Below are 12,584 nucleotides of genomic sequence, written 5' to 3'. Positions count from 1 at the left end.
GATGGAAATAGGCCGAATTTTTAAATTTGTCCTTATGTATATAAGTAGCACACTGTATTTGTGTAAAATTTCTTTTAGCAACGACTACCACGACAACAAGCCGTCCAAGTCCGCCATGGCTGATAACGTCCCAACCGCCAATGTGGAGTACCATTAAAACTCCATCCGCTCGTCCTCCTACCACCAGGGGTACCATAACCCTTCCTGCTCCCATACCTGGTCCAATGCCTTCCTCCACTTCTGTAAACATTCCTACTTCTACCTCTGGAGGGCATCCAGAAATTGGTCCACCAATTGAGACTGTATCCAAAAAGAACTCGGACGTTTGGAGTTGGGCTCCAAATAATAACAATAATAATTATGACATTACTACATTACCGCTCACTACCATTATGCCAATTGGCGGAGTGAATAAGAAGACGCTGGCAGGTAAGCACTCATTTAAACTAAGAAATGTTGAATTAATTTAATTTTGTTCAGTAAGTCATATTTGAACTAACTTTTTAGCTGACTCATCAACATCTTCCTATTCTTCATCAATTCCAAGTATCTATACTTGGGATAAAGACTTGGATTATCTTCCATATCATTGTAACTCCACCACAGTACGAAATATTTTTTGGAAAAGCACTCGCGTTAATGAGACTGCAATCCAACCATGTCCCCCTGGCACAACTGGTTTTGCCAAGTGGCATTGTGCAGATGTACAATTTTCAACGAATCCCGAATGGATACCACTTAATCCAGATTTAAGTGAATGTCGTTCTGTTTGGTTGACTAGTTTGGAACAAAGATTGTTAATTGGAAAGGACTTGCTGATGTCCATAATTAGGGATTTATCGACAGTAACTGGTAGTAAAACGCTTTATGGGGGAGATATGGCTATAACAACAAAAATTATACAAAAAATGACTGAAAAAATGTCTCAGGATATTCTTACATTCCCAGATACGAGGCAAAGGGAAGCTATAGTCACAGAAATGTTAGGTTACGTAACTAAGACGAGCAGCAACTTATTGGATGCTGCTCAGTATAGTTCCTGGAAAGATTTGAGTCACAAGGAACAAATGAGTGTAGCAACATCTCTTCTAATTGGGTTAGAAGAAAATGCGTTTTTATTAGCCGATACTGTTACTAGTCAGAAAACCGTTAATAGGAGAGAAAAAAATATTTGTAAGTTTATTTTTTTTTTAAACAACGAGCCACTCTTCTCATCCATTTTAATAATTTTTTTTAAATTTTTAATTATTTTTTAAAGTTTTTAATTTTTTTTATTACATGATAGTAGTAAATATTAAAACTTTTGGGACAAGCAATTTTTGCAATACCGAATATAATCCTTTGTTAAGTGATTCTTGTTTGGTTATCATGTTTATATAATTAATAGTTTCCTATGAAATTTAATTTAAACTTGAACAGGATTCCATGCAATTATGGATGGCGCCTTAATTCAACATGCTGGCTCTCAATCTATTATAATCATATCCCTTATTATTGCACGTCAGATAATATTAATTAATTTCCAGTGCTTTCCGTACGGGTATTGGATACGAAATACCTAACTAATGAATTGTTCCCCTCCGATGACAGTAATAATGACTGGAAAGCTAGCAACGACTCGATAGAATTACCCAAAGAAGCTTTATTGGAAAATACCGATAGCAACCTTGTTAAACTTGTTTTTGTGGCATTCGACAGACTGGAAGAAATCCTACAATGGCATCCTGATAATACTGACGCTGCCAATAATATAACAAGGATTCTTAATAGCAAAGTTATATCAGCAAGTCTTGGCAAAGGGCGCCATATTCAATTAAAAGAACCTGTAAGACTGACATTAAAACATATTAGGACAGAAAACGTTAGCAATCCAAGATGTGTTTTTTGGGATTATACTACTAATGCTTGGTCTGAAGAAGGATGCCACGTGGATGTCTCTGAATCGAATTATACACACACAGTTTGTTCCTGTGATCACTTAACTAACTTTGCAATTTTAATGGATGTGCATGATATTTATCTACCAATACCACATGAAATTGCTTTGCAAGTGATCACCTATGTTGGCTGTGTCATATCCATTATTTGTCTCATACTTGCTATTGTGACATTTCAGTTATTTCGTGGACTCAAGGTAAGCCAAACCAAGTTTAATTTTCTTATTTCTTGCACCTATGTTGTTCTCGTTATTCTAAATTTGCCTTCCATTAAATGAAATTTCACATAGTTTTGGTACTTCCTTTGAATCAAAATTATTAAAATCAACTGCACTAAATGTCTACTACGTACGAAAATTTGCATACTTTAAACTTTGTCATTTTATGCCTGGAAACCGCTCTATATTGTTCAGTTCTAATAGACGCAAAAGTTTAAAATGCATTAAACTTAAACATAACTGAATTAATGGCTTTTTAACCCTTACAATGTATTTTAGAGCGACAGAACAACGATACACTGTAACTTATGTACATGCCTCCTCATAGCTGAATTTATATTCCTTGTCGGAATAAACAGAACGGAAAATAGGATATTTTGCGGAGTGATTGCTGGAGTATTACAGTATTTCTTTTTGTGTTCATTTGTGTGGATGTTTTTCGAAGGTAATGCTCTTTAACAAAATGTTATTCCAATATTGTATCTTATGGGTTATAGGTTTTCAACTCTACGTGATGTTAATCGAAGTATTTGAAGTAGAGAAGTCCAGGATACGATGGTACTACATCTTCGCCTATGGTCTTCCATTTCTAATAGTGGTGGCCTCTGCAACAGTGTACCATCAAGGCTACGGTACTGTTAGGCATTGTTGGTTAAAAACTGACAATTATTTTATTTATACCTTTGTCGGTCCCGTACTTATCGTGATGCTGGTAAGTGACTTTTAGTTCTTTTAATAATACATGAAACTTTATAATATATGTAGCTTTGATTTTAAATCATTTTAACGGCTACTAAAGTTAAGCAGTAGAAATCTTTTTTCTAAACATATAGAAGCCAAGCAGCGTATTATATACATTTAAAAATAAAATTAAGTAACCATTGTTTCTACTTCGCTGCTTGGTGTAGACAATTGAAAGCGCCTTTGAGGATATGGCCGTGTAAATCTACAAGAACCTTTTTCATTTTCTTTTTGTTTTTCAGCTGAATGTCATATTTTTGACAATGGCAATAGTAATGATGTGCAGGCATGCAAGCGCTTCTGTGTCAATGAAAAATAAAGAACATTCCAGGCTTGCTAGCACGAGGTAATTACTTTTTTACCATTATTTTAATACCGTTCTTTATTAAGCTTATAGCTATTTAGTTTTAATAATTTCTAGTGTATATACTTTAACAATTTATTTAATGAGTAATGCGCGAAATTATGAGAATTGCTGTTGTTAAAGCTAAAGTTAAAGATGTAATATATTTTAACTCCGGGTTAATTACATTTAGACCTCTAGCCCCACTCCGGAGAGCTAACAAGAGAATGACCAAAACCGTAAACAATCTGAAACTTTTAGCACATTGAATAATTAAGCAAATACATTCAAGTGCCTTTGAAAACGATGGCCCCGAAATACTGCCCCTTATTCACATTTTAGGGTAACTTTATTATTTTTTTAATTAAAAATTAAAATATTTTAATTTTATACTAATGAAATTTAAAAAGTTACTATAAAAACATAAGTGAATTATCGCGTTATCTGAAAGTCTGAAACTAGGACAGTAAGCCTTAATTAGGACACCTACACCGAAAGCAACTTTCTGTAAAGCTCATTGTTTAAGGGACGATGCATAGTGTTGAACAAAGAAGGGTTTGCTTAACAAATATACAGGGTGCCTGAATTCTTTGTTCTTGGAAACACGAGGATGATTATATTAGCAAATTTGACGGTAATTACTGCTTATTATGGTAGTGAAAACAGAAAAGCAATTAAACATCTTATTTTTATGTTATACATACATTTTTTTAAAATTTCAGACATACTATTCAGGGTATATCTATAGGGTATATCTATAGACGGTGATATTACCATTTTTCTCCGACGCAATTTCAAGCTAATAATTATTTTCCATTAATTTTTGTTCATAAAACATACTTGTAATTAAATCTTTTCAGTACTGTATCGGCATTCGTAAAAACTTCTGGGTGCAATCTCAAGGTTATCTATACTGGTTTCATATTGAGAAATTTGTTTTGCAATATACGTGGTTGGTTACAATTCGTGAGTTTACCGCTAGAAACGAAATGCTGAAACGTCATTTTTTTTTAAATTACACATTGTGTACACTACCGGACAAAAGCGGAGAACCAAAGTGTCTTTTCTACTTATTTTTATAGTGTATTTGATCATTAATTTTTAATTTTTTTTTAATATAATTTTGTTTCTAGTCTTCAGTACATCAATAAAAAATTTAAAAAAAAAAAAGTGACAGTTAATATATTTTATTCTTGTTTTTACAGGGGGCAAAAGTGTAGAAACGCTATTTTTATTTATTTTTTATACACAATGTATTAGTTAGTTGTACATACAAAGACTAATAATGTGTAGCAAAACCCTTATTTTTTATAACTTCAGCACACCGACTTCACATAGAACTGGCTATCAATATAATCTGCTGAAATGGAATTCCACTTCTTTTGAGGAGCTGTGAACAAATCATCCTGGTTTCTAAATTTATCTTCATTTTTTTGTCTGATTTTTCTATCTAAATGGTCCCATAGGTTTTCTATCGGGTTTAGATCCGGACTTTGTGCGGGCCATTTCATAAGGGGCACATTGTTGTCTTCAAACCATTTCTTTACTACTTTTGCGGTATGCTTTGGATCGTTATCCTGCTGAAACGACCATCGAAGCGGCATATTTTCTTCTGCGTATGGAAGCATATGATCCTGAAGCATTCTTAAAAATTGAAATCTGTCCATTTTTCCTTCAACTTTTCTTAATGGTCCTACTCCTGATCCGGCAAAAAAACCCTAAATCATGATATTGCCCTGATGTACTTTGGATTAAGTCTAGTATTGGCAGGACGACGAACCCATTTCATTCCATCAGATCCGAATAGGCAGAACTTACTTTCTTCAGAAAATAGAACCGTTTTCCACTTTTGGGTTGTCCAATCAAGATGTTCCTGTACAAATTGAGTCTAGCCAATCTATTCTTTTTAGAAATGAATGGTTTTTTGGCTGAACGACGGCTATAAAGTTCAAATTCAGTCAAACGACGACGAATAGTACGCACAGATACCGAAACCCCAGGTATTTCATTATAAATTTCTGTGGCGGGCATAAAGGGATGTTCTGTTGCCAACATTTTTATTTTTGTCTCAATAACTTTATTTGTTTTCCTTGGCCGTCCATACCTTGGACGGGTAGTCACACTATTATATTTTTTAAAAGCAGCAATAGTTTTTGAAACTACGGATCTATTACGATTAATTTGCCTAGCAATTTCACTTTGTTTTACACCAGCTTGAAATTTTGAAACAATTAATTTTTGGAGATCAATACTCAGATCTATTCCGCGAGGCATTTTGCACAAATCGTATATAACAGTTTAACACTCCAGATTCCGGAAATAAAACTAAGATTGTTTAAAATCTAAATTATTATTTTTTTTTGCTAAATAGGTAAGGTACACTAAGATAGTGTTGACTTCGTTTTAATTTAAAAATAATTGGTTTATAGATAATTTTTACTGCAAATCAAGTCATCATTGCATTTAAATACAAAAGATTTTGATCAGTTAAATAATTGTGTGGTGATGCATAGCTAGTGAAATTAACGGTAATTTAAAAATTGGTAATATTACGGTAACATTGGTAATTTATAAAAAAAAAAACACTGGTTTTTAAGTAATTTAAGTTTAATTTTTTTAAACAAGTCTGTGTCAGAATGGACTACGTAATACAGTGGAAAATAATAAATAATCTTCATCATCATCCCCAACCTCGTCATCTGATTCTTCTTTCTCTTTTATTAATTGAGTCGTGAAAAGCCTATATCTTCTTTTGTTATTCCTTCCTCACTAACTTCTATTATTCTTGAATGTTTTCTTCATCTATTAAATTATAATTATGAGCTATTACTCTGGAAATTACGAAGGCCTTAGCAAAAATGTTACCAATCTCTAATTTTGTACTGTGCAAGTGCTTCCATATTAAGATCTTCTTATGAAGAATACTTTGGACCGCAGCAGTTTCATAGATGAACTCCATTGCAATTACATTGTCAGCGTCAGTGAAAATTCTTACTTATTGATTTGTTTGGAATAGGTGAGCATCAAGTTTTACGGGTTTTAAGCATTTCTTTTCTGGTTTTTTAAGAATTAAATACATTTTCTGGTTTTCAACCATAGTAACAAATAAATTTAATACTTTGTCACTTTTGAGATAGTTGGCTTCACAAAATGTTATCCGCTTAGATTGGCTGGGACAAGTCATGAGTTGCTTCTGTTTGTAACCATATTCGAAGGAGAGAGATTCGAAGTCTTACTGTATTTTAGGAAAGAACATCAGAAATATCTTGCCTATTATCAACTGCTAAACTTTTCAATGAATTTAGGAAAAAGTATCCAAAAAGCTTTTTAGACCAGAAACAAAGGAACCCCATCTTGTTTTCAGTGGCAATTGTAAAGAGATGTATGGCCCCGTTTTGTTCAACTGAATTTTTTTAAAGCTTGCATGTGAAATTTCCGAACTTTTCAAGATAAAAAAATGGTCTCATCTAAGAAGTCTTCAACTAGAAGGTTTAGACCATGGCAAATACAACCAAATTAGTATTGTAATCGAAGTTGCTGCCACCTATTCCACAAGTCTTTTTTATGTTAGCTTCGTTATCAGTGACAATAGCTAGATAATTTGAAACTCCCAATTCTTTCAACACTTTTTCAAATTTATGGGGCCAAAAATGTTGCTAAATGTCTGTTATTTTTGGTATGTATTAATTTATAAAAACTGGATTAATAAGGTGAGATTAATAAGAGGTGTATTAATAACAAAATCAGATATAGAGTCATTTCTGCAATTTGACCATTCGTCCATTTGTAAGCTTAAAATAAGTGCTAATATTCGAGGAGTGGATTTGACAACTGGTAACGAGAGGATGGTTTATATCTGCATCAGTAAAGAGTAATTAGGCTTCAGGGAAAAGGCTGCTGAGTTTCAGTCCTTTGGTTTCAACTTAGATAGAAGTTGATCTGTTGTGATGTTAATTAAATTCGTCGGCTACTATCGACACACATTACGCGTGTCTAGGGCCGGTTTTCCCTTAGCGTCGAGAGAAATTATCCTATGAGGGTGTTGTCCAAACTTCTGCTTAAGCTTCAAATGTTTTTTAACTATATACTCTTGATCGGTGACAAGTTTCCACTCAGAGGGCAAATCAAGATTCCTTACTGAAAAGGGTGCATTAGCAAACATTCTGAAACAATTTTGTTATGTCAAATTTTTGGTGTTGCGGTCATGCATTTTGTTATTACTACGGCCTCTGTTTTATTACTGTTTATTATGATTTTTTAGTTTTTTTGTTTACTCTGTAATGTTGTCTAGATGACTCTATATGTACGCTAATATCTGATCTAAAAGTTTGTAGGTATAACGCAAAAACACAAGTGTCCGAATAGTTTAAATATCACGTAACAAAGCACAATAATTACAGTTATTTAATAGAACTGATATAATAGTTATAATTCGCCTTCATAACAATGTCACGAATTATGATGAAAACAGAAAGTTGTCACAACTCAACTTCGGGTATTCCCCGATCGATATGTTCAGGAAGCGGCCGCGTGGCGTCAGTATCGCTAAAGCCGGCCACACACCTAAGTTACAAATGTGGCGCCACATTTGTCTTTCAACATTTTGTACATTTGCCACAAATGCGGTACAAGCACGCACATCAGGGCTTTGTTCTGTTCCGCATTTGTAGCCATTTCGTCGTCTTCTGATGACGATGATTTTATGATGTGGCAATTATTAAGTCCCTATAATAATGGTTGTTCCAAAAAGGGAAATTTTGAAGTATCAAAGCAATTATTAAATCATGATGATGAATTTCAAGCTTACTATAGAATGTTACCTGCAAAGTGTGGTCATATAATATTTCTCTACTTCCTGAATAAATAAAATGATTTGTGTAATATCGTCCTTCATTTTTATTTCAAAACGTGACACGACACGCTGCAACAAATATCGGACAGGTTGATTATCCGGGGAGTAAACACAAATGCGGTGTGGCTTCAAATGCCGTTTGGTAGCAAATGCATCTTAGGTGTGTGGATCCCAATTAAATAACATGCGCGCGTTAAATACTGTCCGATACATTTGTGGAAAAGCATTTGTGGCGCAATATTTGTATCGTAGGTGTGCGGCCTGCTTAAGTAGAGCTGGGCAAATAAATGAGAAGCGAAAAAAATATTTCCAATGTTACCGATGTTGGGGTAATACTACCAATATTACCGATAATATTAACCTTTATATCACAAGCCTGTAACCACGGACATGTAATTTTTAGTACCATATCTCAAAATGGTTCAAAGTATCGTCAACAGGATTTTAAAGCCGTTTTTTTGATATTTTAAAGATCGACAGTTAAAAATGTTTACACTCCGTAATTTCTATCTAAATTTTGTTTATACAAATACTTTTTTTTAAACAAAGTTAAGATAGAAATTACAGAGTTATGTTTTGATTTAATATTTTTTTAACAGTTTAAAGGTGCGATGTTTTTCTGTTTTTACTACATATATCGGCAAAAAAAAAATTAAAATTGCTTTGTGGCAGTCCTATTAAAGTATTAATTAAAAATGCCACTTTCAGATTTAATTTGGAAATTGACAATGGGATGACATTCGGAAAATTCAAATATTAGAATAAATCAATTGACGTTTTCACGTTCAACTATATACTAAGCAATCCTTTTCAATATGCTGCTCCAGCCAATTATTATACTTGTACCATAATTAAGATGATTGACATTGTTTCAATCATACTGCGTGCTAAAGTTGGATCAAATCAATGCTCTGAAGCTTTTATTGGATAAAGTTTCAGAGTGATATTAATACGTTAACATTTGTCATGAATGCTGAAAGTTTTAATTAGAGAATCAGAATGTTGCATATTTGTTGATAATTCGCATGTATTTGTGAAATATTATGATTTTGCTAATTTAGACACATCTATTATAGGTTTTTGGACATAAATATAGCGCACAACATATCGATCTATATACAAAATTAAACCAAAAAATGTGCCTTTTATTATACATTACTTTGTTTTTTGAAACTGATCTGGAATTTTCTATTCAAAGATTTTTTTCATATTATATTATACCTCTCTATTTTTTAAGAAAAATATATAATAAAACGTATTGGTATTTTATTTAATAAAAATATTCAACATGTGCCAGAAACAATATATTCCACCAATTTTTTTTGGAAATACGAGGCTTTCAATTTGGATCTACATCTACCTTCATAAAGGATTCATATAACTCTTTTCGAATATAAATATTTCCAGTCAAAAATAGATTTAGCGTTTCGTGTATTTATTTATAACAAAGATTTATCGAACGGAATTCTCTTTTTTTGAATAATTTAGAGCTCGAAAGGGAGTTTTCAGAAACAAAGTCATATTAAAAAAAAAGTAATTAAATATATTTTTGTTACCTTTGTCATATTTACTTATATAACGTAAAAAATCATACAATGCAATGCTGGATAATGAATGTAAAATCAAAAATATCAAATCGCTTCAATCAAAATATATCATTGAATTTTATATTTAAATTAAAACATTATATTCCGTGTAAATTTAACGCCAAAATAGTATTGGAAAAAAATATTAATCTTATGCATGTGTCAGTGTCATTTGCCCTAATATAACATTTGTTTGTTATATTATTGTCTAATATATACCAAAAAGTCACGACGTTTATTTGATTGTAAAGTCAATCGTATATCAAATTTATGTCCAGCAGAACGTATGTACGTGAGGTACGAGACCACGATTTAGCTTAATTGCTTGTCAACATTTTAATAAAGATAGAGTATCTCCTAATCATGGGGTAGGTCGCAAACTATAAACTAATTTTGGCCATTTTAACGTTCAAATAACTGTTAATGAAATAAGACGGATCATAGAAAATTTTCGAAAATTAAAAGCTGGATTTCGTTTTTCAAGCAGTTCTTGTTCATATTTATAATAAAATCTCTTCTTCAACTTTAAATGATAAATATTTAATTTCGTAAGATTACCATTTGTTAGTAACTAACAGATTTCTGTTTTATTGTCAGTTCTTCCTTGAAGTGTTATGCTTTACATAAGTACAGAAAATAGAATAAACAAATAAACAAAAATCATATGACTGCGCAATATACTAATCAGCTTTTTATTTCGAAAAAAAATTAATCTCTTAGTAAAATTAGTTTTATTAAAAGATTTTAAATTTAGTTTTATTTTTGATCATAATTTCAAATACGCTGTTAAAACAAAGTAATGTTATATTTGGGGATTACGAGCCCGTAATTTCAAAATAATTCAATTTCAAAAACATGAAAATACTCAACTTTGGTTATTTTCATTATTTTTCAAATTGTTGGAACACAAAATGAAATTTAAATATTCTCTGTCGTAAAACCGAAATATTACCGAATTACGTTATGTTCATATAAATTCTTTAAAATTTATAACAATGGCTCATATTTTCACGCTTATTTAATAATTTAACCTCTACATTTATTTTTAAAATTTACTCAAAAAAATATTAAATAAACTCTTTTATGAATAACGCAAAATGAATGATATATATGGCATAACACGTATGAAACTAAATGCTAACGATTTTTTTTTTATTAATATGGATATTAAATATTAAAACAAAAACAGTATTAAATTATATTCCAAATTAATTTCCGAATAATTAATAAGTATTATTACTTTTAGGTGTTAATTTAATTACATATCTGTATAATTCATATAAAGCACATTAAAATTATTTTCGGATATTTTGGAAATTTGCAATTTTATTACGGATATAAGAGAAATTCATGTAGGCGCTTTTTCAATAAATCTAATTATATTTAGCACAGATTAGCTTCTAAATGAACCAATTAAACTATTCGAATAATAATAATTAGGTAACAACTTCATACAGCACCGCACACACTTTCACTTTTAGCAATTTGTTTTGATTAATAACAGCACTATCAATAGAAGAATATACGACAAAGCTGCTATTGCAGGACCCACACATTCGCGAACAAAACGTTTTTACCTTTAAGGAATATTTAAAAATTAGTATTCTTTTGTGATGGGTACAAGTGACCTTTTAATAAATAGAATTACATTGTTCGCGACGTTGCGTAAGTTGCAATTTAAACTTTGATTGGTCTAAAGAAAATTGTATGAGGCTTAAAAAATTTTGGGTTAATAACTGCGCCATTGATTTTTTTTTAATCTTTATCGATGCGTGAAATAATTTTTCTATTGTAGCTGTTTTGAAATAATACATCGATTGTTATATTTAAAAGGAACTCCTAAATAAATTGTTTTAAGTTATTTAAACTAATCATTATCTAAAAAATATTTACTGAAAATGTTGGCTGTATTAAAGTCGACTTCAAAAGAAATGTTCTTTAAGGCAAAAAGAGACAAAGGCTGCGGTGAAATAATACGTTTAATTTTCTTAAAACTTTTGAGTGACTTCATGCAATTTGGCGTTGGTAAATGTTCCCTTTTGCTTTAGATGTGGTAGAAAGTAGCAAATAAATTGTAAACCACCGCAGCCGAGAGTTGCAGTGCGCATTCTAATATTCTTTTATTGTAGTGAACACTATTTAATCATTCGCCTGGTGTAAATATTCCTTCTAATATATACTTTTTTCCTTGCATGACAACTTACATTGGTAGTGGAAAGGAGGAAAATGCACTTCGTATGAAATTTGACTTGTAAGAACACCTTTTAATTTTTTTTTACATTTTAACACACTAACAAATAAATCTTATCCAACAATAACGTTTTTAATTATCCCTGAAAAACTAGAGCAAATAGAATATTTAAAAAAATTGAAACAGCACTTGATGATAAAATAAAATTGGCTTTAAGGCTCTGAGCTTTAAATAACGGGTGAGCCATCTAGGGTTTGGAATTTGAACCAGCTGTTATTTTAACTATGGCAACTCAAATATCAGAAAGTTTATGCTAAAAATATAGTCAAAGGTTGTACATTAACGAAATGGGATGCTATGATTAGGAAATATTTAAAACTTTCTTCCAAAATGGAGAGTCCTGACACACGCACAGCCGAAAACGTTGTTGTTGTTGCTCAAAATGTGCATGAATATCCATCCACCACAACTCGTCATTGTTCTTAGGAATTGAATATTTCTTATAATCGGTATGAAGATCTACAAATTTCAATTGGTGCAAGAACTAAAGCCTCATAATCATCCGGGCACGTTTTCGGTTTGCTTAATGGGCACAAAATGGTTTGGCCGAAGATTTTCACTTCGAAGATATTACTTACACGTCGGATTCGGGGCTTGGAAAATCCACACGCGGACCATTGAGAAGCCAATGCGTCCACGAGTCACTGTTTGGTGCG

The 12,584-nt window shown here is 31.8% G+C and overlaps 1 protein-coding gene across 7 annotated transcripts in view; it reads left to right on the top strand.

Annotated features, from left to right (window-relative positions):
- LOC126749121 (latrophilin Cirl-like) overlaps window positions 1–12,584 on the top strand; it is a 278,424-nt gene that overhangs the window by 255,086 nt on the left and 10,754 nt on the right. For 6 of the 7 annotated variants that reach the window (XR_007664896.1, XM_050458771.1, XM_050458767.1 and 3 more), the window contains 7 exons: window positions 79–429; window positions 508–1,173; window positions 1,527–2,134; window positions 2,435–2,600; window positions 2,653–2,867; window positions 3,139–3,242; window positions 11,890–11,928. Coding sequence is in view for 6 of the 7 variants with exons in the window: in XM_050458771.1 (XP_050314728.1) it covers window positions 79–429; window positions 508–1,173; window positions 1,527–2,134; window positions 2,435–2,600; window positions 2,653–2,867; window positions 3,139–3,242; window positions 11,890–11,928 (2,149 nt within the window). In the remaining variant the exon portion in view is untranslated. The remainder of the gene's footprint in view (window positions 1–78; window positions 430–507; window positions 1,174–1,526; window positions 2,135–2,434; window positions 2,601–2,652; window positions 2,868–3,138; window positions 3,243–11,889; window positions 11,929–12,584) is intronic. The other variant, XM_050458770.1, reaches the window with a different exon arrangement.

The sequence above is a fragment of the Anthonomus grandis genome, chromosome 22, assembly GCF_022605725.1.
Source record: "Anthonomus grandis grandis chromosome 22, icAntGran1.3, whole genome shotgun sequence".
In the NCBI taxonomy this organism is placed as follows: Eukaryota; Metazoa; Arthropoda; class Insecta; order Coleoptera; family Curculionidae; genus Anthonomus; species Anthonomus grandis.
This window is presented reverse-complemented; position numbering and strand designations above follow the sequence as displayed.